We start from the raw sequence: 27,265 nt of genomic DNA on the forward strand, positions 1-27,265 counted from the left end.
ACAAAATGCCTTTTTTGGTGTGTCTAACATGCATCTGGTTTAGAGTAAAATCTCTGCAGCACGATTGCTTACGTTCAGATCCTGACTTCACAACTGTGACCTTGGCCAAAGCAGTTAGAATCTGCACCTGAATTTTTTCATCTATATGGCAACATTAGTATTTTGATAAGCTTATTGTAAGGCTAGAATGAGCCATATACAAAAACCAAACACAATAGTACTTGGCAACTGTTACGTTCTCAGTATATGTTTGTGGGAATAGTAATGAAGACAATAGGGTTGATTAATGACCTAGATGACCCACTGGAGATCAAAATAATGGGCAACTGAGATATATGGCAAGAATAACTGCAAGCACAGTATTGGGGCTTCAAAAACAGGAGATGTACTGATGCCTTAGCTTCACCACTGAGTGTTTTGGTTCATCAACTTGGCTGCTTTGAGAACTATAGAGGAGGCAGTTGGAGCTACTATAGAAAGAAAAAGAAGGTCTTTCTGAGGAGGAGACATTTGATCTTAAGTCTGATGATTGACAAGATAGAACTGATAGGTAAGTTGATAGGAGAAGTAGGTTCAGAAGATGCAGGGTCTCACAGAGCATGGTGAGGAATGTACTGGCCGTGTGTCTTAAGGTAAATCCCCCATCCCCTCGGAGCATTGGTTGCTTTATGTGGATAGTTGGTATAATCTAAATGTCAGGGAGGATGGTTGTGATAATCAAATGACACATGCTAGAAATTACCTCCTTCCAACCCTACTTTTGAGTGTTAGGTAGGTGGGTAGGGAGATACTGCTAATTGTCCTTCAAATCCTTTGAAACTTTCCTGGAACCTTGATGACATTGCTGCCCAAACAACCTTTGAGAGAAGTCAGGTTATATATTGCGTACTTAACAAATGGTCTAGTTACTAGCATATAGGGGATTTGTGTGTGTAGGTATGGAACATTGCAAATAAATGATTTTTATAAAAACTACTTCTAAGTAACTGCAAATAAGGACTTTTTTCTATCACAGGAAATCACCACTGTAAAGAACATATTAATTTTCATATAGTCATAAGGACCTAATGATAAGTATTATTTATCTTATTTAAAGGATCATTTCACCCAACAGAATTAAGGATAATCCCTTAATGGCAATCATTACAATTTCCCAGTAGTCCCCCAAATGTCTATTTTTAAAGATTTATTATTGGTACTCGTGTCATAGTGTAGTAGGCTAAGCTTCTGCCTATCGTGCCAGATCCCATGTTGTCAGCAGTTTGAGTCCTGCTATTCCAGTTATGATCCAGCTTCCTGCTTATGGCCTGGGAAAGCAATGGAGGCTGGCTCAAGTCCTGAAGTCCCTGCATCCAACTGGGAGACCTGTTAGAAACTCTTGGTTCCTGATCGACTCAGCCCTGGCCATTGCAGCCATTTTGGGAATGAAACAGCCAGCAGGTGAAAGATCTGTCTTGCTTCCTCAATCTTTTTGAAAGGTACAGTTACAGAGATAGTTAATACCCCAAGCAGCTGCAGTGGCCAGGGCTGAGCCTCTAATAGACAGGTGGGTGAGTTTGCGTACTGCATCAATGACGGCATGTCCCTTTAATATTTCAGGAGTGTTGAGATTCAAACATCATGGCGATCTGAGAATACAACTACTGGGTCTGCTGTTTGTTTCCAGTGGAACTTCAGCATTTCTTCCTCTTACAAAGAGAAAGAATTCCAAATCACTAAATGGCCTTATTTGATAAGGGAAAGCTCTAATTACTGAAGAAAATGAGCTAATAAATGTAAAAGGAATGACAATTAGAAAATAAAATTACTGAATCAGGAAAGATCTATCAATACCTTAAAACCTTTAGATAACATTTAATGGGGAACTAAACATTTTTATAGTGTTAAAATGATATCCTGCAAAGGGATTGCTTAATCTAATTCAGAGGGAATTGGTCTTTATCCACTTATTAGAGATCTGAATTAAGCCTTTAATCAAACTTGGAATTCTATTAGAGTTTTGAGGGAGTTTGGGAGTGCAGGGGTTTGCTGTTGCCTTTTTGCTAACATTAGGAACCATCTCATGAGTTCATTGGGGGATTGTCTTTTTTTCAAAGACTTTGAAGAGAGCCAGGAATTTAAGTTTAGCTCATTAAAATCTCATTCTTTCTCTGAATTCTTGAAACTCCACCACTGTGCTTAATTTGCTGTTTGGGATGTTCTTTTATGGACAAATTCATGACCTCCAGTGGACCATAAAAGCCTTTAAGGCACCAGCTTGATGTTACAAATCTTTGATGTGATAGTTGAGTTACTTGCTGAGTAAATAAACTGATAAATCTGCAGTCCAGACACACACTTGATTTTTAAAGGAATAAAATGTCCTCAGTAAGATTGACTATCTAGGAAGAGGTTGTCATTTGCAGTTGTTGCATCCTGATAGTCGATTTAGTTTGCCCCCCGTGTTTAGCAGTTGCAGTGTTTAGGTGCTGTGTAGGTACCAGCAGACAGGAATAGAGACACCACTTTGCCATACAGGAATTCACTGCTTAGGTGAGAGAGACACGGACAAAAAAGTAACCACAATTTAATACTGTAGATATTGTTACGATGTACTATGAAACACAGGGAACAAACTATTTACTCTATGTGGAATCTTAACATAAAATATTAAGAGGTTGGAGCCATAGAGATGAAAGGACTGAGAGATAGCAAGCCACAGAAAGACAGTGTGTATGAATATATAAGTTCTATTCAGGGAAAAGTGAAAGTTTAATGTGGTCCACATATTTGAGAGTTGTAGGGTTAGAGGGAAATGTAGCAGGACATAAGACATTAAATAAATTGAAATTAGAACTTCCCTTAAAGGGGAAACCATTGACAGTTTTCAAGCAGTGTGATTGCAGTTGTCTAGGGTGGCGATTCTGTGTGGAGGACAAATTGGGAAATATAATGAATAAGATGGAAATTTTAAAGACTTTAAATTGTCCAGCAGGAATCGAGGATAAGACATTAGACACACAGACCTTTCTGATCTCTGCCCTCAATGCAGATGGTAATCGACCAAAATGTGAAAACACAGAGATCTTTACAAGAACTTTTAGCCTTATGTATTATCCACACTCTATATGTGGCTAAATCTATGACTATCAGTGATAACACATACATCATTAACCAAACCCTTACTGTGTGAGGCCTTCTGTCTGCGCCGCCCCCCCCCCCCGCCCTTAGTAATTATGATTCAACTTTGGTGCATGGGGCATATCCACATTATTGTTTTTAAATAAAGCTTTCCTGGAACATGATCTTTTAAAGAAAAAAGCTATGAAAAGTAGTTACAGGAGAGAGTGAAATAGTGGAGAGAGAGAAAAGGAGAGAAAATCTCCCATCCACTGAATCACTTCCAAGATGGTTGCAGCCAGCCAGTGTCAGGAACCAGGAGCTCTAGCTGGATTTCCCACATGGCTGTTACTTTTCAGTGATTTCAAGATGCAATAGGAGAATGCTTAATTAATCAGGGAGAAATGCTTTGGTTGTTGGTGAAATAATAATATTAGAGCAATATAGGTTAACATATTAACCTTGTTTACCCAGGTACAGAATTATTTGAAACTAGCTGGGTAGCTTGAACATTTAACACACAAAAAGAGTAATATAAAAATGAGATTTATTCTTAAGGAAATGAGAAAGCTAATGTGCTCAGCATGTATGCTAGGTAATTCTGTATAGAGAATGGCAAAGGGATATTAAGGATACACAGCTGCACTGTAAGTTCTGCGGATCATATACCCATTCCAATCATGCATCCATTTTTTAAGTATGTTTTTGGTGTTTGGCCTATTGAGTGAATGAGAAAATGGTAGGTTTTGTGAATGGCAGCAATAAGATTTTCTTGAACTCATGACAAAGTGGATGGAAACCTGGTTTCTTTGTTTTCATTTTTGATTCTCAGGATCTGCAACAGAAAAACTTTTAAAAGCTAAAATGTGTTTTAAAATCCTTTCTTTTCTCAGGTTATCCTACCTACAAAGAGAAAGTAAAAAAAAGGCCTGGGGGTCGCCCAGAAGTGATTTACAACTATGTCCAAAGACCCTTTATCCGAATGTCATGGGAGAAGGAAGAGGGAAAGAGTCGGCATGTAGACTTTCAGTGTGTGAAGAGCAAATCTATCACCAACCTTGCAGCAGCTGCCGCAGACATTCCCCAGGACCAGCTGGTGGTCATGCACCCAACTCCTCAGGTGGATGAGCTGGACAGTCTCCCGATCCATCCCCCATCTGGCAACAATGACCTCGATCCTGACGCACAGAATCCAATGCTGTGATGCTGATGTCCCATGAAACCATAGCATGCTACTCTTCACAGTGACGTTGTACGCTCCTCATTCTGCACTGCAGGGCCACTCTTCTTCATTGTAAGATGCACATAACATTTAGCATATTGCAGTGTAGGCTTTTTGAAAGACCAAAGGTAGCTGAATGGTTTTTTAAATGAGTACAACTCTAGCATCCTGAGGTTCCAGTTATATAAATGTTTTGTTTACTGGTAGGTTTGTGAAATTGGTTCTTTGTATGGGGACAGTCCTTTTTCACACATCCAGGTCTTCTCAGAAGTGGTCAGAAATGGCAGCTGGTACTTTCTGTCTTTTTAGATTGGTATTTGTTATACTCCAGAAAAAAGGCAGAAAATTATAGTTGCACTTTATACATGGTGGTCAAATGGAAGTGTTAAAGCCATTTTATAGTTGTGATGCACAATATAACTTAAATAAGTGCTTCTATCAAAGTATTCCTTCAGTAAAATGTGTATAGTTTGCTGCCCATGATAAGCAAAAAACGACTATTTATCTTGGGCCTATCTGGGTGATTAGGAGGAGCGTGGTGCCCACGTCTGATCAGTTCACCATCTCCAGTGCCATTTCACCCTTTTAGAGTGAGCCACACTCAAGAGTGTGGACGTCAGAGGTGGCTTATGATCCAGTCTGCCTTACCCTTAATCTGTTCACAGATATTTATTTACTAATACTTTTTCTTTCCTGAGAGTTATGGAATAGGAAAATGAAGTGTTTGCTCTTTATTTACTAAATGATTGTACACTCGAGTTTTTCATCAAAATAAAATTCCATTGTTTTAATGTTTCTGACCAACTTTGTAACTACTGTGACCCGATTTTTAATAACATAATTGGTTTTCCTCTTGTTGGTGTAAGTATAGTAGAAATTCAAGGAAGTCTAATTTAGAATATGTGCAATGAGGCACTTTAATATTAGAGCTAAGAGAGTAGTGTCTAGTTCACTCTGATGTACGGGCTGACATGATTTTCCTAAGTCACATGGTAATACTGAAGTTTCAGAGCAAGTTTTTGTTCAGTGCTTTTTCCATTATTCTGGATTGCTCTCCTGAGCATTTGATTCACGAAAATTCTACTTTAAACATTCTGTGGCATAATGCAAGAAAGAATCGAATATTTAAGTAATTTGGGCCACTTAATGTATGAAGTCATACAGCTGTGCTGTGGCGCTGTCTTTGAACAAGGTCGGCCTCCTGGACTCACACAGTCCTTTGGAGCCCAAGGCCTGAGGTTAGTGAAAAGGGTAGAGAGCTAATCCAGCTTTTTGGCAGTTCTCACCAGAAGCTTGGTGCTCCTGCAGCGTATGTGAGCCTTCCTCTGCATGTGCTCGGTCACTGCCATCCTCTGGCCTCCCCAGATGGGCCTGCCTGATCTTGTCCTGTGAACTCCAAAACTGTGAGCCAAAACACAGCTCTGTCCTTCCTAAGCAGCTTCTGTCAAGTATGATACAGTGATAAAAAGCTGATTAATGCAGTCTGCAAGAAGCATTAGATGGGGGTAACAGCAGAGCGGCTAGTGTGTTATCTGATCTCGAGTTTATAAATTCAGGATTAAAAAAATTTGTAGGCAGTAATATCTTTGTTCTCATATAAAGTTGCATTAATTTGGAAGTATTATTGACAATACAGCTATATTTGTAGCATGGGAAATTGTTTAAGTCCCTGAATTGTCAAGGGCAAAAAAGACACAAAAAATGTTAGCACAAATTATCACTCTTAAATACCCACAGCAAGAGTTGATGATCTAGCTCCTGCAGCATATAGGATTTCTTCCTAAGTACTTGAAACAGGAACAGTGTTTATAGAACAAGGGAAACATTTATTAAAAATATTTAACTGTCTAATACATTATACTTTAACCCATATTTATAGTAAAGGATTCTTACAAGGAAGAATAAACAGCTTTATGATACAATTAGTATAAGAAATATCCACATGGGGGACTTCTTTGTAGTGTAAAAACACCATACATCTGAAATGACCATTTGCATATAAAAGCTACCAATGATGCTTCTGTGCACAATGATTAAAAAAATTCAACACAAACAAAATCCAAAATATACAATTAATGCAAGCTATCCACAGCTAGCCCAATAATCAATGATGAGGAAACACTGGAGCAGGCTTAGTTCCACTTTGTCTGTAGTTACACATAGTAAGATTGACTTGTATCAATGGCTCTGAGATGGCTTTTATGAAGTCAGTACATAAAAGCTGTTCTCTGCTTATCCAGTAAGCTTCACAGACTGTAAAACTCCACCAGTAATGCACTTTGATACTGTAGCTGTTGCCAAAGCAACATGTAGTGTTTACAGCGGCCATGGCAAGTCGCTGAAGTCAACAGGGCCACCCAGGCCAGCATCTGCTTCCAAGAGGCTCATGATGACGGCCATCGCTGCTTCATCGTTACTGGGACTGCTCGAGCCTTGGTCATTATCGATCATGTCTATGCCTATGTGAGGGTTTTCACCTGTGGAAAAGGCAGACTGGTCAGTGGTTAACAAAAGAAAAGCTTGCTTTGGTAATAGCCAGTATTTCCTAAGCATACTTCTATCAAAGTTACATTTTCGGCTGCCTTGCCAAAATGTTTTTATCTTGTTTTCCAGAGGAAAGGAGCATCTCTTTAGAAATAAGAACAAATGCTTAAAATTCACTGTATGTTAAAAATGCAAGTATTTGAGTTGAACTTATTTTAGTACTGAGAATCAGTTAAGAGGAGAGAGTATATTAAGAATGACAAGTAGAAAAAGTAATTCAGAGCAATATCTGGAAATGTATGTAGAGGAAAGTACGGATGGGGGAGAGCAGCAAGCTCTTATCATTTAGTGACTTCTAGGATTTATCTTTGAACTTTATGAGCTCTCCCTTTGTAGAGGTGGCCCAGACAGAGAAAACTTAGTGTCTGGGCTGCTGTAACTGCCCCATAGAAGTTCCAGGAAGAAACTATCCCCACCAAAACTATCCCCACCAAACTCAACCATTAAAATGTACTTTGAAATAGAGATTTGGATTTTAAATCTTTGTTATCAAATTGGTCTACAACTAGTTTTTTTTTTTGTAAAATTCAATTCTGAAAATGACTTTATGCCAGATGTTGTGAAAGCACATTGTAACTGTGAACAGTAATGCCACTTACCAAGAATAGAAGAACTATCAGAATATGGGTAACCTGGGTTCTCCTGAGCCTGTCCTGGTAATAGGCCACTGGAAGGAATGTCTGGAGTCCCTCCATTTAAAATCTACAAAGAAAAGGGCAAAGTATGAAGTTTTCCACTTTTTTTCCCCCAAAGGCTAATTTATTTGAAAGGCATATCCCGACCACTATCATTCCCTAAATGACTGCAAGAGATCAAGATCAGGTGAAGCTAGGAACTCTACATCTCGCACGTGGCAGGAAGGAGCAGGAGCCCAAGCACTGGGGCCTGCTGTTGCTGCCTTCCCAGGTGCGTTAGCAGGACGCTGAATTGCAAACAGTAACCAGGACACAAACTGGGATGTCCAATATAGGCCAGCCCCAAAAGTTTTCCACTCCTGAATGGAATTTTCAGTCAACACCCTGTGAGGCGTCACCAAGAAAATGAAGCGTGTTGGACAGAAGAAGTTGGGAGAGCTGCAAATGGCTTTAGTGTCCTACCTGATGATTTTAAACCAGGCACTTTCTTTTCTTTTTAAAAGAGAGCCTCCTTCCAGACTATCCTTTTTTCTGTTTGATTGAGCTAACTTCAAGGCTGAATAAAATCCCTAGAGAATCCAGCCACCTAGGATCATATTCACATTTTTCATGAAGTTTGTAAGCCAGCTGGTAGTACCTCTAGCAAGAGTTAAAACATCTTAGGCATTGCAACAGCTGTTGCTGAGGGAACAAACAGGGTTGTGGAATCACAAACACTAGAGTCAATCTTTGATCAACAGGTACACTACGGGTGGCAAGTTTGGGAACCTCTGGTTTAAGTTCTCAAGACAGGCCCCGCAGAGCATTGTTACAGCTTTGAAGAATTCTGTCTCAAAATCCCTGTTCTCACAAGGCTGCGTCCCACGTCTGAGGCGCACGGAAGTGTCCTCTGGAGGTATCTGCAGAGCTAGGGGAACAGTATGGTGTGGATTCCAGGAGCAGCAGCAATTTCAGGCCTTGCCGGTAGGTGGCATTACAACTTTTACATCTGTAATCTGCACAGTTCAGTTTTGATTTAGACATCCCTTTGCATTCTTAAAATTAGTTTTGTTTATGTAGACGGAATAGCAATTATTACTATAGTTCAAATTGTAATTAGTAGGTTTTAAAAATGTTGTAAGACCATTATATGTTAACATGAATAATGAATAGCATTTTAATTTAAAAAACAACTCAGTTTTCTTAAACAGTAACAAAACATTCATGAAAAGATTGTTACAGGTTTTACATTTCTTCAAATCTACTTTCAGGTTCCGTAAATTTAACTTGATTCTCTCGTTATCTGCTTCTATATTCAATCTGAATAGATAAAGAACTTGGCAAATAAGTTTCTTAAAGGTTAGTTCCAGTATGATCTGAAATCCTAAAAATTTTTTATACTCTGTTACATTCAAGTTCTTTGGTATATGTTGGTATTTATGACGGATTTTTTTTGTACCTTTTGATTGATTCTGGAATATCTTGACTGGTCATTCAGAAGACCACTGATTTAGGCATTACTGAGTTATACACATCTTCCAATGCAGACACATTTCCTCATTCATTAGGAACTCAGCACCACCTATCCCACCAGAAACATCTTTTTGAGTTTTCAGAAGCTATCAAGCTCAAAGCAGCAGATTCAGGCTTTCCAAGAATCCTAGTATTTCCATGAAAGCTCATTCTATCATTGGCAAAAATGTTATAAGTTTTCTTTTAAGGAACAAGATAAGTTTATTCGCTTAAAAAATTTCTTGTTAAATGCTCAATTTGGAATAACTGGCATTTACCGTGGTACAAATGGTATCCTATGAACAAAGTAGGTGATTGAGCTCTCAACCTGAGCCACTGCCCTACCTTGGTACACAGGGCACTTTCATGATCTTTACTTCATCCTTAATGTCATTCTTCAACTGGACTTTATTGTCATTGTGAGTTGGTGGCAGTAGATAGTACAATGACTACGAGGAAGCTTTTACACTGCCCCAATTTGTGTGAATACACCACAAACTTCACCTACGTTGCTTCTGCACTATTGATGCACACAACACAATGAAAAATGAACAAACTTTAACCTTACAGACCCAAGAAAGGGTCCTGAGGCACCCTACCCTCCTCCTAAAGGATCGTTCAGCATCTGTACAACTGCTGCCTGGTCTGCACTGGCCTCTATGCTTGTGGATGTCCCTAGGACCTAGGGGACCAGCTTAGCCACCTCCTTTTAATTTGATCCTTAACTAAAACAGCTGCAGGCTACCTGGTTCACTGTTAGCTCTGCCCAATTTGGAAAGGACTGGCATTGGATGCCCCATTTAAAGGTGCCCTTGTTTTTAACACTGTCTTGTTTGGCACACCTTTCTTCCAGAGACCTCAGAACACATTCAACAATTTATTCTCTCAGGCTCAGTTTTTATAAGTGGAAGTGAAATACATGAATGTTAATAATACATTTAAAATACATGTGTGTAACAAAATACAAAAGGAAAAATTCACAAATGCCTCAAAAGTACTCGAGGCTTTATGTCACACAGCACAGCGTAGCATTTTGGCAGTTGTTGATGTGAAAAGAATCAGAAATCATAATACCAGAATTCATTGGGAGCCCTAAGTATTAAATGCTAACAATGCCGGGGAGCCTGAATGACAAGTTGTGAAGAGGAAATGATTTACAAAAGTTCTCGGTGGTACCTAAGCACACACTGGAATAATAACCTTGGAAGCCAGATGTCTAGAAGCCAAGACTCGGAGACAGCAGTTTACTCTAAGGAAACGGTGGATGCAGAAGGGAGAAGGAACACAGTGTAAGCAGCAGATCCGAAACAGCTACTGGCCTGTGGGGAGACACCAAACCCACCTGCTCCTTATCTGTGGCTGTTTCCGGTGTCATTACCAAGGACCAGGCACTTTCTTACACACACCCACAGCTCTTGGTAACCTGAGCCTCCACAGAGCCCAGTTTGAATACCCTGCCTTGGCTTTGGATACAGTTTGTACCCTAGGAGTCTTGCCTGTGTAAATTCTTAATATGCTTCCTCTCCTGTTCCCATTTTGGGGACAGAACAGGAAGGATGTTGGTTTTTGGTCAGCCCTAGCCTGTATTGATGTTGGCCACTAGAAATACATTTATGGCTCTCAATTGACACAGACGTAGACTTGTAAACCCTGACACGGATGAAAACAGGTAAGTAGTTCCTAAACTGTTTATAGGGTAGATTTCATGAGGACTGATCACCAAAGACTTGTGTACAATACTGTCACATCACAGGAAATCCAGGCAGTAGACCCCAAGTATTCTGCAGCCATAAGACATGGCTAGATTTCCCATGCACCGTGAGCTGTCTGGCCAGACTGCTGTTTTTAATGTCTGCCCTATACTGTTCTCTCCATTGAAAACTCCACAGAGAAAAAGACACCTTTCTATGTGAGACACCCTCTAAACCTCTCCTGATGGGAACTCCAGAACTGCTCCCTTAGCCACTGGCCTGAGAATTCCTTAGACTGTTCGGCTAAAAATCTTCTGAGGATGTCAGTTATCTTACAGAGCTGCATTTGCTTCTAGGAGGAAACAATTCACTTGTTTCAACAACCACAATTGTAAATCTATATCCCACAAGCAATGTTGGAGCTTCTGGGCTGTCTAGCCCGAGTCCCTGGCCTTACCTTCTTGCCTCCCGGGGAGGAGGCATCAGGGGGAGGCGTGCTTGTGATGTTCAGTGGGCTTGAGCCACAGCTGGAAGGTGAGGATCCTCGTATCCTGTCAAGGAAGAGAAGAGCTAGTTACAATGCCTTAAAGGGGAAGGAGAGAGTGAAGTTAGACTAGATGTTGGTCAGTTTTTCCCTATGGGGCAGACAGTAGGTCCTGTAGGCCCTAGGATCTTTGTCACACCGGCTCCACTCTGCCACTGGAGCTTGAAATTTGCCATGCGCAATACATAAATGAATGGGTTTCAATAAAACCATTTAAAACAATTGGATTTGTTCTGTAGACACCCTGGTGTAGAATGCAAAATTGGAGACAAGCATTTCACTGACACAGTCCTTGGATCCAAGTTTAGATTCAGGTTATTCCATTTTGAGTGAGTCAGAACTATTTCCTCACAACATGAGATGAACTGAAGGCCTTAGAAGTTCAACCTTCATCTTGGCAGGAGGGGCCATGGGGAGTTCGACCTTGGGGCTTGGGTGGAGAGCGCTCCCAGCAGCAAGGTGGCTGCTGTGGGTACCTGAGCCAGGTCGGACTCAGTGCTTGGGGCCTTAGCCCCAGCCACTGCTGCCAAGCAGTGAGTGAGTCCTAGGCCCGAGAATTTTCTCCCTTCATGACAAGTACACTCTCGGGAGCTTGGGTTGGTCCCTGGCTTCGCCTGCTGTCGCCATCTTGGGCTTGCAGGCAGTCAGAGCACCAACCAATGCCAGGTTATGCCAGCTGGCCACACGGGGGCAAGTTCGGGTGCTTTAGGGGTGTGGATGCCTAAGGACATCCATGGATAAGGCCACTGTGTGTGTAGGTGAAGGAATGAATCTTGAACTCCCAACTACAGGGCCACTGTACTTGCAGAGTGTTCTGGCTGCCCCTTTGACAGCCCTTCCAAACTGAGATGACAGCTCTCCTGACTCTTCTGTGCAGGATCTACACACACCAACTACTTCGTGAGCTCTCACCCACCAGGATCACTCTTTTGCAGCTTCTCAATGTCGCTGCTCAAGTCCTCATCCAGCACAGATTCTAAAACAGACCAACCCAGCAAGCCCCCAAGCACAAAAGACCTTCATCTTAGTCAAACTCTTGAAGTTGAGAGGAAAAATCTCTCTCCTTCCATCTCCCCTGCAAATGCCTTCCCCCAGGACCTGCCACTTTGCTTTTAAGGAAAACGTGACATATATATTTCCCTACAAATTAAGAGCTTATCTTGCCAGACCATCCTGAGCAGGAGGGAATGTTCAGTCTCTCTTCTGCTCACAGACTGGAGTGGACTTCTGAGGAGTTATTTATGGGTAGAACACTAGTTAATTACAAATATGTAGATACTTTGAGAATAAATTCATCACAATAAAAAGTTCAACCTTCATCTTGATACAGTGAGCTAGAACCCACAACCTACAAACAATAAACAGTGTTGGTATCATGTGAGAGCAGCTCAATCACACCCAAAAAGTAATAGCATTAGCAGTGCTGGCAATGGCAGCAGCATGAAAACCAGCAGTCATGCATGATACAGCAGCCTTCTAAGGCAGGTAATGAGAAGTGGGTCCAGGGCACAGCAGCTAAAGTAGCCTAGCGGCTAAAGTCTTTGCCTTGCACGTGCTGGGACCCCATATGGATGCTGGTTCTAATCCAGGTGGCCCCACTTCCCATCCAGCTCCCTACTTGTGGCTTGGGAAAGCAGTGGAGGATGGCCCAAAGCCTTGGGACCCTGCACCCATGTGGGAAATCTGGAAGAGGCTCTGGGTTCCTGGTTTCTGATCGGCTCAGCTCTAGCTGTTGTGGCCGCTTGGGGAGTGAATCAATAGACAGAAAATCACCCTCTGTCTCTCCTCCTCTCTGTAATTCTGATTTTGCAATAAATATAAAATCTTGCAAAAAAAAAGTGGGGCCAGGCTTTTCTCAGCTCACATCTCACCTGGATCAGTACTTCATAGACTTAGATCCGTGAACCCACATGAACTCGTCAGGCTGAGGGAATTCCGGAAAGAGCCATGGCACGGGCTACAGTTTAGGGCGACTGTAGGGTCAGCTGAGCTCCTGCATGGACTGACTAGCTGTTGGGCATCTATGGACTACTGTGCAGCAGCCTGCTGGTTCCTGGCCTGTATTGCTACTTTTTAGATTTGTGCGTGAATAAGTTTTCTCTCCTCAACTACAAATTGCTCAAGATGAGCAGACGATTACACACCATGTGCTCTCAGCATACAGAGATGCGACTTATTGCTTACTAAAAAGTTACTTAGTCTCTCCTACCTTTACCTGCTTACATCTGCAAAACCACTCTCTTCCCAGGTTCCCCAGCATGGAATTTCCATCCTTTCTTCACCTTTCAGACTTTAGACCATTGGTTTTCCTTTTGATAGCATCATTGTTGTCATGCCCACCCTATTGCAATCTAACATGGGGTCTTTTAAGTTTTCTTTGCTCCATATCATTTCCTAAGATTCTTAACCTAGTTCTTTCCTAGACAGAACCCACTTAGATGGCCAGTTTTCTTGACCCTGAATGTGCCACTCACATGCCCACTCAAGAGTATGCTTGCCTTTAAGGCCAGCATTGCAATGCAGTGGTGCTAAGCTGCTGCTTGAGGTAGGCTTCCCACACTGAAGTGCTGGTTTGAGTCCTGACTGCTCTGCTTCTGATCCAGCTCCTTGCTGATGCAGGAGCAGACAGCCCACATACCTGGCCCGGCCATGCCTGGGAGACCTGGATACAGTTTCTGCCTTCTGCTTTCAGCCTGGACACTGAGGCTTTTGGGAGTGAACCAGCAGGTGGCAATCTGTCTCTGCCTCTCCCTCCATTCCTCTATTTTTCAAAGAAATAGATCTTAAAATTATTTAAAACACACACACAACTGTGCCTTTTTTTAGAGGGAACAACTCTGTCATCACAAACTCTGGCTGAGGCCCTTCCTTGCTTGCTTCGGCCCACACACTCCTCCCCTTTCCTGTCATTATAGAGAAAATAGCTTCTCAAAGATTTAAAGATCCTTGAGATCAAGGGCTCTGAGACCGTTCTTGGATGGTCTTACAGAAACATGGGACATGTAGTGGCTGGTCAGAACTGAAGACACCGTGCACAACCCCCACCCACATCTTCTTAAGTCACAGGCAGCCATCCACATGTGCAGAACTAGTACCCAGGGAAAAAGCAAAGCTAGTCTCCATTTCCAAGAGAATCCAGTGGCAGCAAGAAATATTCACCTTTACCCACTTCTTCTATGACTGTTCCATTTAAGCTGCTTTTCTAAGTATCTGGTTACCACCCTCTCCATTCCTCCAGATTCAAATGGATTTATAATAACTGCTTCCACCTACTGACTGCTTTTAAAGACTTGGATTTAATGATCAGTTTTTCAGCCCTCATTGTATGTCAGTGTTCCAGGAACTTACCTGAGTTCCCTCACAATCCTAACCTAATCATTGGGAGGCAGAATCCAAGATATCAAAATGAATTCCTAAGTACAACCCCTGAGAGATTGGCCCAGAACTCAACTGCAGCGAGTGGGGGCAGCTCATAAGCTCCGCTTTCCTCTGACACTAGCACACCTCCTAGGTCCCTATCCCAATCCTGCACAGCCTGTAGCTGGGAAGGGCAGGGTGATCGCCAAGCTCCCTTAAGTCCTCCAACACTGATGCACATCCCTCCTCAAGGGAAGCACCTAGATGTCGTATCCTCAAGCAACCCCGTTTACTCTGGTCTGTCTCTGGCTTCTTTATTGAAGGCAGTCTCCACATGCTTGCCATTTTAGACTGAGAATTCTGTGCTGGGGTGGAGGTACTTAGCAAGCAGCACTCCTGCTCTCTGTTCACTGGATATTCAGCAGGGTCCCCCCACCCAACTGTCACAGCTGAAATGTCTCCAGATGTTGCAGAACAACCCTAAGGGGCCAAGCTGGCCAGCGGGAAGACAACTCCTTTAAGAAAGTGGCTAAGAAGTGTTACTTGCCTGTGCATTTCCATGATTTCCTCAGCAATCATTCGACCTATTTTTCCTGCCCCAGCCCGGGTTCCCCCTGGAATCCCTGGAACAGCAGGGTGGGTCCTCTTTGGGCCACCTACAACAAAGGAATCAGAGTGGGATAGGGAACACCTGAGGATGAAATACTGCTATGTGTTAAAAAGCCAGTTCCTCCCATCATTCACTGGCAGTTCCATGTCAGGGTTGTGCCCGGAGAAGCATCTTGGCCACAGCTTGTCAGAAAAAGGCATTCCAGCAGGAAGAGTCAAGCTTCTTATCAGGATCAGAGGTCAGAGTCTGGACACGAAGCAGCCGATTTGATTGCCTTCATGCACCAAAACCCACTTAACACACACTAAGCACTGTGTCTGAGGGTTTACAGAGACAAGCCTCTGTCCCTGCCCTCAAGGGGCTCACAGGAAAGGGGAGACAGACTAGATGGGCAATGGCTACAGCGAAAGTGTGGTCGATTAAACAGGTAAGCATGAGGCAGCCATCTCATCTCAGGCCTGGTGTGACTTTCTGGAAGAGGCTGCCCTGGAGCTGTGTCTGCAGAGGTGAGTATACATTAGCTTGGCAGAGAGAGGAGGAGGGTGGAAAAGTATCCTGGCAATAGCAATGAACATGTGAAAGAGCACAGAGGCAGCACATCCCGTGGGAGACCACAGCAAGGAATTCAAGGAGTGACGGTACAGAAACGGAAGGCCAAAGTGGAGCGTCAAGTACAATCAGCTCAGGGGGGACCCTGGATGCCACACAACCCAATGCAGATTATCCACAAAGGGATAAGGATCAGCACAGGACTTAGCCCAGAAAAGGCATCCAATGAGATCTGTATTATTAGAAAGTCTACCACCTGGAGCATGAGCTGCAGTCCCACAGCAGTTCACAGTAAGGATGTGTTCTGAAGAATGTGTTAAGTGCTTCTGTTGCGGTGCAGTCCTCATACACACTGAGACAGTATAACCGACTACCCAGCTAGGCAATGCGGCGTAGCCTGTGACTTACTGAGTGCTGCAGGCAAGGGGAACATAGCAGTAAGGATTAGTGCGCCTCAAGTGTACATGAACAGACTAGTTCAGCATCACCAGGGTGGGAGTAAGGACACGATGGCCCTATTGCCACTCAGTGATGGGAGTTTTTCAGAGCACCACTGACACACACGTAGCTTCACAGTGACTGAAACAAGGTGCAGCATATGAGTTACCTGCACCACTCCAGGCATCAGGTGAGGAGGGCAAGCAACCCCCAGTGGTGACAGGTTTAAGAGACAGAAAGGACAGGATTTGGTGCTCAGCTATTATACGGGAGAGGCAGAAGGCAAGCTTTCTGGCTTCAACAAGCAAGCACAGTGGACAGCGCAGAGAACTAGGGAGGGCTGCTCAGAATCCCAGCTGGTGAGACAGATCCAGAGCTTAGCAGAGAGAGACAGAGCCTGAAGATATGGCTGTGGGAGCCTCCGAGGGAGTTGAAGGCTGGAGTAGCCCCAGGAAGGTCAAGTCCAATGTAGAGAGTGAGTGCCAAGGCCTACCCTGGGGAGCAAGGAGCTTGTGGGCATGGCACATACCGCCAGCACTTCCCTTACTACAGAAACCAGTGGCAGCCAGCAAGAGCAACACAGCAAGAAAACCTAAGAAGGGCAAGGAGTTTCTGGGGTGCTGGCTGCCTCCGGGAGAGGACAGCATCATCGGTCACTCACTGGAAGATGACCACAGCGCCCCTGGTCCCACAGAATGTGATGGCAGGGGAGCCTGTGCCTGGGTGGGAGCACTCAGGCCACAAACAGCTCCTCCTGGTGAGCCCCCATGCCCCAGTGGCGAGCAGTTACCTTCCCCGGCGGGCAGCATGCTGTCCATACTGTGCGGGGATGCCGTGAGCTGTGGGAAGCTTGGGTCCCCGCCTTCCAGGACGTTGGCTCTGTGAACATGCAGCAATAAGGAATCATGAGTCTGGTCTGCTCAGGACCACGCACCTTTCATCTTGGCCCAGGTAATGGCCTCAACTGCCTGCTGCCGCTGCTGTAGCCTGCCCCCTGTTGGTGGTGCTCCAGCATACCCAGCCGGGTGCCAGTCCCGTGCTCAGCTCTAACCACGGAGGGCAGCTTGGGTGCTGTGGGAAGCAGGTGGGAGGAGCAGGCTAGGCCAGAGAGCAGGCTCCTTCCCTCACCACCACTCACCTAACAGGCGGCGGGCTTCAAGGCAGCATGGAGACCAACTTTAGCCAAGGTCAGAGTGTGCCTTTTGTGGGTGGTCAGCCCCTCCCTCCACAGCCATACATGAGGAGGCGCAGAGGTGTGGGGCCTGTGGAATTTGAAGGTCTGACTGACTGCTTAACATGGAAGGAAACATTGCTGCCTCCTGGGGCAGGTCCAGGAGCCGGGACCTGCACAGGGTGGGTGCTGAAGCTTGCCCACTTCCAACAGCCCCTCTGGCTTCTGCCAATCCTGTATTAGCAAGGCTGCATTAGAGGCTGTGATACTGGCTGTTGCCCGAATCCACTTTCCCAGGGAGGGAGCAAAAGAACCCGTGACACAGGGAAGAAAATACTCACAGAACAACAGTGTTGGTTGACACGATATATTCTACTTCCTTGGTCCAAGGGTTCATGAAACTGAACCATCGACTTCGTAGCGTGATGAAGGATCCATCTTTGATTTTAAACTTATAACAATTGGTTGTAATCTTTTCTCTAGTCTGTAAGACTGAAAATGCAGAAAGAAAAGACACAAATGTTGTTTCCCTGGAGCAGTGTCTCCAACAGCACACCCAATGCCAATGCCAATGGTGCTCCAGCTGCAGCACCATCTCTTGGCACAGCCAGGAAGCCAGCACTCGGCGCTTTGGAAGCACAGGCTGATTCTGAGGCTGTGACTCGGAGCCTGTCAACTCACAATTCTCAGGACCTATGAAAGCGAGGCTCCAGGACACAAACATTTCCTACACATCTAACTGGAAACTGCTCTGAGCCCAACACTGACGGGAGCCACATTAGCCAAATAGGCCAGCCTCTTCCCTGCTGCAGAGCCCTAAGGCAGCCCAGCCCTTCCCGTGGCTTTAGGACATCTTGCAGGAGGCCGTTCACCCATTCCAACCCCACTATCACAGGCGGCAAACACCCAATGAACACCTTTCTCAGGGCAGGTGCTGGTAGAGACTAGAGAGGACACAGGAGGTGACCCTGCCCTCCCAGAGAGGAGTGAGGAAGAGAGCAGTGCTGCGACGGACCAGCCAGTTTGCCAGGAGGGTGGGTGGGATGAAAGCAGTAGAGGCCAGCAGGTGGCAGGGCCAGGGACCTGGAGATGTGTAGGGTGGCTGATGAAACTGCCGAGGTGGGAGGGCCTGAACACAGACACTGTCAGGAGTCTTTCACAGGTGCCCAGAGAGGCACCAGGACTTGAACCAGAGTCATGGTTGGGGGCGGTACAAGGTGCCTCCGGAAATGCATGCCTGATTTGGGTATGGAACAGACACGTGGAGGGGAGGGGCTCAATGCTGCCTTCTCCTGCAGGGTGGCCAACATGGCCCTGTGCTGGTCAAGGAAGCTGGGCCGGTTTGTGTAGAGAAGAGAATCAGATTAGTCTGGGCCACAGCAAGGCACCCAGGGCATCATCTTACTGTGCTCCCCTCAGGGTCTCCCGCACCTCTGTGGGCAGACTGCTCTGTGAGGTCGCAAGGACCTGTCTAGAAGCAGGGGCTGTCTCACGCTTCTGGCCTGTTCCACAGTGCCGCTCACCTTGCCTATGACACTCTGCGAGGTGCCCTATGTCATCTTGGTGAAAATACTCGTAACACGACGTGCCTAGAAGCTCTTGCGGTAAATACGCCAAAATAGCTGTGGCCCTGCAAAGGGAACAGGCACATTCATCAAGAGGAAAAAGCCACTTGGACAAGCCATTCCAACTCTGCCAGGGCTCACGAGAACAAGGGCTCGTGAGCCGGAGACCCTGAAATCTCTCAGAGCTTATTGTTTGTTGTGGTTCCCCACCTCCTGCCATACCCTCGACACCCAAATTTAATCAAGGCTACAAAAGAGGAAAGTCAAGCTAGAAAAACCTTCCAAAGGCACTAGTATCACAAGAAATCAAATGTTAGTGGATTCAGAAATGGCACCCATATTGATTAGGTCACAGTGTAGTCATCATCAAAGTGGAATGGCCCCTTCCACTGCCATTTCTTTTTCTTTCTTTTTTTAATCAGGAAAACCAAACAACTGTGCCCACAGCAAATTTGAGCAGTGTCCCTTTCTAGCATTTCATGGCTGTTGTGTGGAAGACTGGGAATATTCCTTTTTTTTCTTTAATTGTTTTAGTTTAGTTGGTGCTGGAGTTTCCCTTCCCCCTCCCCCAACTTCCCTTCCCTCCCCTCCCCTCTGCTCTCCCCTCCAGTCTCACTAGGGGCCTGGGAATATTTCTAAGGGCGGCCGTAGGGAGCAGTACTGTGGCCATCTGGGCTCTAGCCCTAGGTCTCCCAGCACCAAGCCGTGACTCCTGCAGAAGGCCAGGCTGCAGGCGAGGCTGCAGCTCCTCACCTGCCAGATGAGGCCGCTGGGCCAGATCAAGGCCGCCCAATAGCGCTGCTGGCAGGGATGGGGACGCTCCCGGTTCCATCAGTACCTGAGCTCTCCGAATGGGACTGCTGAGCTGAAGAACTGGTTTTTGAATTTTGATTGACTCGGTTAAAAACTAAACAGCCATATAAGGCTACCACAGCAATGACTACTCTACTAGGTAACTCAGGAGTAACTGTTTCCGAATCCTCTATTCCAGAATTTGAATCACAGTACTGGTCCCTACATTCAGATGTCATACCCAATCACCCCATTCAACTGTCTCTACATGGCAAAGATGATCCCAAGTATCATTTTCCAGCAGGGATCCTGGTCCCTTCCCACCCTTTCCTGATGGAGGGAAAGGCTAAGCATCCAGCCTTCTCTACCTTTCAGCTTGGGCTTGGAAACCCTCTAACATCCTTACTTAGAGGTGACATGAATACTCGTACCTCTGGTCCACGAAAACAAACTTCCCATCAATCGCGTGCCGAGAAACATATTCCATGGACTTGACCCTGATTTCCCCATTCACTGGTTGTGGAACCATGTGAGAATGCAGCCGTCCGATTGCGACCAGGCAGCTGAGGTTACATCCCTCGTTGTCCGGCTCGTTGTCTTCGTCCAGCCCCATCTTTGTGGGTGGCCAGCTTTTCAAATACCCTGTGCTGTGGATTGTGCAGAAGCTCTTTCGATCTGCTAGAAAATGAAGTCCACGGTTAGTGTCAGGGCTTTTGGATTTGGGTCATGGAGGCATGGCCAGCTGATAGCAGCCGGTGGGGAATGTGAGGGACTGTAGGTAAGGTATCCAAAAATAAAAATAATAAGGCCTCACTCTCCAGAGGAGCTAGCCTGAGGGATGGGTAGAAAAACAAGGCAATCATCGCCCATGGTCATATACTCAGTAGAGCTAGTTATACCCAGAAGGCACAACACATGCCAACAGAGGATTGTCTAAGTCTGGTGGAAGAGGAAGGCACTCCAGAAAAACCAATGCAGGACAACCAAGCAGGAGAAGCAGCGAGCAGGCATTCAGCCTGGCAGTTAAGAGGCTTGGATCCCACACCAGAGTACCTGGGTTCAGTTCCCAGACCTTGACTCCAGCTTCCTGCTACTGTAGACCACTAGAGACAGCCACGAGTGGCCCAAGTGGTTGGGTCCCTGCCACCCACATAGGACATGTGGACTGAGTTCCTGGTTTCAGATCTGCCTCGCCCCCCACTGTGCCTGGAGCTAGCAGATGAGAGCGCACTCGTCCTTCTTCTGCCCCTTCAACAAGCAACAACAAGCAGTGGCCAAGGGACTGGAACCTCGAAGACCGGGAGTGCCTAAAGACCTGGAGGCACATCCTGTACAGGAAACTGCAGAGAGCTCCGTGTGGCTGAAGGGAAGTGGGCCAAGGTCTTAGCAAGTAGAGCTGGGAAGGCAAGTTGGGGTAGATTGTAAGGAGTTTGGGATAACAAATGAGATGGTCTTTTCTCGAATAAGAAAAAGAGAGCTTCTAAGGTGTTCAAGTAGAAAAAACAGAAAAATGAAATCATGGCCCAGATGTTCCAGAAATAGAGGGACGGGTAAGGGAAGCAGGAAGGCCGGTTCCAGAGGCCAGTGGCAATAACACAGCAAGAGATAATGACAGCTGGCAATGACAACGAGAAGATGGAGGGAGGAAGCCACGCAGAAGGGTTGGAATCTGATGTGAATATTAGGCAGGAGGAAAACAAAGAAAATAAAAATGACCCTGGCTTTTCTGAATCGTGTGATTATTGGTGTTGCTCACAGACCAGGAAAGACACAGACAGAAGAGAGAGAGAGAGAAAAAAAATCATTTAAATTTGGGACACAGTTACGTGTGGATCACCTATGGAGTTCAACTACAAACAAGTTACAGGGTGTTTGCCAAGTAGGAGTCTGCACTGGTTACTGGAATTCAAGGGAAAACAAACCGAGTCACACTCCTGTGGAGTTTCCAGTCTAGCGGCAAGAAAGACTAAACAGCGACTCATCCAAGTAGTTTCACTGCTGCAACTGCAAGCAAGCACTAGCAAGGCGACCTACAGGGGCCACAGGCCGGGACACAGCTGCCTAGGCCAGAATAAAGCCAGTGAAGGGCGCTGCCAGGGGGTGAGGGCAGAGTCCCTGAGAGGTGGCAGCATGGACACAGGCCTCGCCCAGACGGGCTGAGGCGCTCCGAGGAACGCACTGTGTGGCAGTGGGAACACTGGCTGCCCATTGCTTACATTTAGTGGTCTCAGTTTTTCTTCAAGAGAAAAGCAAAACACTGAAGGCTTTGCAGCAAGTGACCCAGAAAACAGATTTGCATTTGATCATTCAGGGGATTTGGCCACTTGGAACCATCACAGCCCACACTGGGGTGCCTAGGACAGAGTCCTGCCTTTGCTTCTGATGCAGCTTTCTGCTGAGGCAAACTTGGTGAGGCAGCAGCAGGTGCCTCAAGCACTCGCGCCTGGCCATCCATTTGGAGGACCAGGACAGAGTTCCTGGTTCCTGCCTTCAACCTGGTATAGTCAGGTTGTTCAGACTGGGGACTTAACAAGCGGATGGAAGATCACTTCACTTCTCTCTCCCGCCTTAAAAAAAAAAAACATATATATATATATATATATAGAGAGAGAGAGAGAGAGAGAGAGGGAAAGAGTAGGTATATGCTACTGAGCGGAGGGTGAGCAGCATGCAGAGCCAGTCTCTGCAGACCTGGGGAGAGCTGGGGCGGCTGGATGTGAACAAGCAATAGGGTGGGCACAGACCTGGATCAACAGTGCACCTGGCGCTCACTGTGGCACGTTGCCTAATTGGGTGGTGACCAACAGAAGGGTGCTCGCCAGGCTTCTGGCCAGAGCAGCCAGCTGCGAGGCGATGCCATTGACACTGAAGGGAAGTTCTGGCAGTGCCTGTGGCCTGTGGCCTGTGGCCTACGTCATGTTTGGGAGGTCCTTGAGAGAGATACCCAAGCGGCTAGATCTACTAAGCAGTGATTTATGAAGTGGGAGTTCAGATGAGGAATGGGACTGAAACACGCTGCCCCTGGCATGTACATGGCATTAAGGTTGAGGGAGTGGCAGCCCACCAAGAAGGGAAGCTGTGCCAGGACAGAGAGCAGGAGGATCCCAACGAAAGTATCCAGCAAGACAGCCTGTAATGGCAGGATGGTGGGGACAAGGGAAGTGCCGTGTGAGCAATTCCTGGCAAAACGAACCCTTCCAGAGAAAGGAAAATGGAGAGTGTCCGTGCATCCCACAGCATGCAGGGGAACAGCGTGCTGGGGCAGGTGCTCAGGGGGCAGTTAGGACCCTGTCCTGACTGTGTGCACACAGAAGGAGCAGGCACACAGCCTTCCCACAAGCCTCTGTCCTCCCTCCCAGCTGCCCGCTCTGACAGGGGATGGCAGGGTCCAGGCTGGAGCCACTGAAGCAGTATCCTAGGGGCATGCCCCTGCAGGGGACTGTGGGGCTGTGAAGAACTGGGAAATGGTTACCTTTTTTCTTAGAGCAGGTCGAGGGGAAGTCCTTGTCTTCAACCTTTACCGAAGGCCTGTTACACTTCATCCTACAGAAGAAAGAACGCCGTGCTCCAGAACATAATCGAGATGGCCCAGGGGTTATATCTGTCTTAACTGGAAGTCCAGCTGCAAATCAACACACAAAATGTGATAAACTAAGTGTAGCGGTGTCTGTCAGGAGGGGCAGTGTGACCTTGAGCCAGCCCTTGCCTTACTGCCTCAGCGTTACACGGGATGCGAGCATCAGTTCTCCCCACTTCAGACCTCAGAAGACCTGCTGCGCACAGGTGCATCGCTCACACTTCACTACTGGATGGATGGATGAGGGTCTCTGGGGGCAGCACAGGGTCTGCTCCTGACCGAGCTGGGGGAATGGCAGTGTGCCCTGAGAAGCGATGGTGAACACACAATCACGTGTGATTAGTGCCTAGAGTGGCAAAGCAGCCTGAGCTCCCCGAGGAGGAAGGAGCTGCTGGGGCTGGCATCAGCAGCATGGGCAAGATGGCAGGAAGCTGTGATGGCTCTAAGTTCTTGCCCTGGCCTGGGGCCAGAATCCCTCGGGTGCTGCTCCCACATTCAGATTCCCGGGCTCTACTCCAGATCCATGCTGTCTAAAACAGCCACGAGGCTCCACGCAGCTCTTGAGCCCCCTGCATGTGACTTTTCTGAAATGAGGTACTTTAAGGGTGAAATACACACAGGATTTCAAAGAACTAGTATCAAAAAGGGAAATGAACTTATTAATGCTTAAAATAAATTTGACATGGTAAATATTTTACATTTAGTGAGTTAGATAAAATATTCAAAATTACTTTACACTTATTTTTGCTTTTTTTTTTTAATGTGGCTACCAGCAAAATGTGCAATTATACACATGGCTCATGTTTGTGTCTCGCAGCATTTCCCTGGTGCTGGGCTGATCTAGCTCAGTTGCATTAGATGGTTTGGAGGTGGGTGTGACTACAATGGCGAGCCCCTGGGCAACGCTGACCCCTTGCAGTACAAGAGCAAACGGTCAGTGCAGAGGGAGGCTGCGGGTTACAGATCACTGTAGGGGCGGATGCAGGGCGTGGTATGTAAGAAGGGGGGAGTATCCCACGACCACCCTAAGAGCAATCGGGCAAAGAGTAGCTCCTGTTGGGTGTCCTCCTGTCTAATCTACCTTCTCTGTGACCTCCCCAGAACAGTGACCCAAGCCTGGCCCTCAGACCACAAAGATTTTTGTGGTGCAATTGCCTGACCCTCTTCCTCAACTGGCTACCTCCCCCACACACATTCTGCTCCAGTAGCAGCAAGCAGCCCATCGGGTGCCACCCTGCCTCTCTTCCTTCCTTCATCGTCTGGCAAACTAACTCCGCTCCACAAGCCCACCCGGAGCTCATCTACTCAGTGATGCCTGAGCTCACACCCACATGAGAATTACTCATCCTGCTCCCTCTGCCTGGTCTATTTCGATGGCTGCACCTGTTACTGTGCAGGTGCTGTCTGTCTCCTCGCCTTGCTGCCCGCAGGGTAAGAGCTGCAGGGCGAGGACCGAAGGCCATTCATCGTTTTTCTCCTGAGGTCACTACAAGGATGCTAGGGCCAGACTACAAAGGGTCATGGGTACCAGGGAGCACACAACGAAAAGGAGGTGTCAAAGGAGATCTCTGGTGGCACTGCTCTCAGGGGCTAATGTGGAGAGCCTGGCAGCAGCAAGCTTGCTATGGGCAGGACTGCACTGGGCCAAGGTGACATGACACTGACTGTTTGTACGAAGCACTGAGAACTTCCCTGCATTCTTCATTTGGCAACCTGGCACAGTTCATCCTCACAGCTACCCAGTGAAATAGCAGCTGAGGAAATGCAGGCACAGAGAGGTTAAGTAACTTGCTCAAGGTCACACAGCTCGTGAAGTGGAGAGCCAGGACATGACCCAGGCACCTGCCTCCAGAGTTCACGCTCTGCTACAGGAGGGCACAGGCTGCCACAGGACCAGCAGAGAAGGCAGTGTCATACAGGGGGCACGGGAGCAGGTGCAGGAATAGAAAGCGGGGGGGAGAATGTGAACAGTGGGTCCACTGCTTTAAGAAGGAAGCCAGGAGCAGAAGCTGATCTACCCCTGCAACTGCTTCGGTCAAAGAAACATGTTAATATGAGAGATGCTCTTATTTTTATTTCTTTAAGCTACATATGTGCAACTCAGATAAATAGATTCCTAATTTATTTTGAGAAAACAAATCAAAGTGGGGAGAGCCCTTTAACGCTTGGAAGCACACAACACAAAATTTCCATATTCTGAAAAAAACAGAATCAATGAAAACCCAGGAAAGACCAAGTGAGCATAGCTCTTCCTCCCCCCAGTTAATGGGGACGTGGAGGGTTTTCTCCTGTCTACATAAATCACACAAGCCCAAAGCAATGTAAACAATGTCACTTAGCCACCACTAGTGGCTGTGGCCTACAGAAAGGGCAGAGAAGCTGTGGCCACTTGCATGCGCCGCTCTCTCTGCTCACAGGGCACTCGGGGGACGCTTCTCCGTACTCACTTTTTGCATCTATGAGCCGCTCCCGGGGCGCGGTGTCGGAGGAGGAGAGCTGCTCCTTAACTTTGGCGATGTCTTTAGGATGCAGGTAGTCAAACAAACTCTGACCAATCAGATCATTCTGTGGGGATGAGATGTTGAAAATGACAAGTCAGCTGGATGCAGACGATCAGTTGTGTAACAAGCGCCCAGCCCAGACATCAGTGTCTTTATTTTGTATTTTTAAGTATGAGAATCGCAAACATGTCGTGCATAGATCTTTACATACATGTGTCCCAGCCCTGGTGTAGAGCAACAGGATGAAGGTGGCATCCAGAGGGGGATTCTAATCTACACTTGATCAACAATTTGAGCGAGGAAAGGCTCCATCGCAACAGAGTTCACACTCCTCCAAGGCAAGAATCGTTGGGTTGCACCTGCTCTTTCTCCTTTCTTTCTGGTGCCACGACTTCCACTGTGAGAGGGATGCAGTGGTGGACTGATCCCAGCTCTGCCATTAAGCCCCCCTGTTCCTAAATCATGTCAGACCACACTCCTGTCACCTTATTCTTAATTAGGGAGGTGGGAAAAAATACTGCCTCCATGATTTTGCTCTAAGGTTAAAAGTATTACATTTACATTTATTCTGATTCGTGTGAATGTCATTTTGATTCTGTTTTTCTGCCTCCCAGACATCTATGCAAACACTGGTGTGTGAATGAATGAATAAATGAATGGATGGCTGAATTAATGAAAACCTCTGGCGGACATAACAGGTGAAAAGCTTCATTATTGAAGCTTTAATACATATTACTCTTATCTGATCCAATAAACTACCATAAAATCTCTGAGTAATTATAATTTTTAGAGGAAGATGAGGTTCAACAGAGCGTATGACTGCGCAAAGTAGTATAGGGTAGCATGGGCTTTGGATATAGCAGTTAGGAGGTGTCACCCAGGAGGCAGGCACTGTGGTGCCGCAAGTTAAGTCAGCATGTGGGGTGCCTGCATCCGTTAGTGTGTTTAGCTTGAGTCCTGGCTGCCTTGTTTCTGATCCAGATTCCTGCTAAAGCATCCTAGGTGGCAGGCAGATGATGTCCCAAATGCTCAGGCTTCTATGGGAAACTCAGTTGGAGTTCCTGGTTTTAGTCTGGTCTAGCCCTGACTGTTGTGGCCATTTGGGGAGAATCAATGGTCTTGGCACAGCCCCAGCTATCCTGGGGATCTGGAAGTGAAATAATTGGTAGAAGATTCTTTCTGTGCCTCTTTCTGTCTTTCAAACAAAAGGAAAATAAATAATAGCAACAACAGTACGGGGGTGGGTTCTCAAGTTTCTCACTCTCTGGGATGCAATTATCTGTCTACCTTTCTCCTTGGTCAGAAAGGCTTGCGGCTTTGACCTTTGACCTCTTCCTCATCATTGTTGGAAATTAACCTTGTAGTAGTAAGAAAGTTGTAAAGCAAGAAAACCACAATGTTACTGACAAGAGGCGGAGTCTCATTGGTGTGTGTGTGGGGGGGTGTGCGTTTGGGGGTTGGGTGCAGATAAGGTATGTA

The 27,265-nt window shown here is 46.2% G+C and overlaps 2 protein-coding genes across 19 annotated transcripts in view; one reads left to right on the forward strand and one right to left on the reverse strand.

Annotated features, from left to right (window-relative positions):
* BTBD10 (BTB domain containing 10) overlaps positions 1–5,125 on the forward strand; it is a 62,930-nt gene extending 57,805 nt beyond the window's left edge. For all 4 annotated transcript variants that reach the window (XM_040989096.1, XM_040989097.1, XM_040989095.1 and 1 more), the window contains one exon: positions 3,993–5,125. In XM_040989096.1, coding sequence (XP_040845030.1) covers positions 3,993–4,303 — 311 coding nt within the window. In that variant the 3' untranslated portion in view covers positions 4,304–5,125. The remainder of the gene's footprint in view (positions 1–3,992) is intronic.
* Positions 5,126–5,266: 141 nt separating this feature from the next.
* Positions 5,267–27,265, reverse strand: part of ARNTL (aryl hydrocarbon receptor nuclear translocator like) — a 106,569-nt gene continuing 84,570 nt past the window's right edge. For 7 of the 15 annotated variants that reach the window (XM_040989083.1, XM_040989088.1, XM_040989081.1 and 4 more), the window contains 10 exons: positions 25,733–25,850; positions 23,181–23,330; positions 20,140–20,386; positions 18,875–18,981; positions 17,693–17,843; positions 16,971–17,059; positions 15,131–15,239; positions 11,140–11,233; positions 7,465–7,567; positions 5,267–6,798 (listed from right to left, as the gene is read on the reverse strand). In XM_040989083.1, coding sequence (XP_040845017.1) covers positions 6,638–6,798; positions 7,465–7,567; positions 11,140–11,233; positions 15,131–15,239; positions 16,971–17,059; positions 17,693–17,843; positions 18,875–18,981; positions 20,140–20,386; positions 23,181–23,330; positions 25,733–25,850 — 1,329 coding nt within the window. In that variant the 3' untranslated portion in view covers positions 5,267–6,637. Of the gene's footprint in view, positions 6,799–7,464; positions 7,568–11,139; positions 11,234–15,130; positions 15,240–16,970; positions 17,060–17,692; positions 17,844–18,874; positions 18,982–20,139; positions 20,387–23,180; positions 23,331–25,732; positions 26,380–27,265 lie in introns of those variants that run through there. The other 8 variants (XM_040989087.1, XM_040989089.1, XM_040989086.1 and 5 more) reach the window with 3 other exon arrangements.

The sequence above is a fragment of the Ochotona curzoniae genome, unplaced genomic scaffold, assembly GCF_017591425.1.
Source record: "Ochotona curzoniae isolate NIBS_2020 unplaced genomic scaffold, NIBS_Ocur_1.0 contig_517, whole genome shotgun sequence".
Classification (NCBI taxonomy): domain Eukaryota; kingdom Metazoa; phylum Chordata; class Mammalia; order Lagomorpha; family Ochotonidae; genus Ochotona; species Ochotona curzoniae.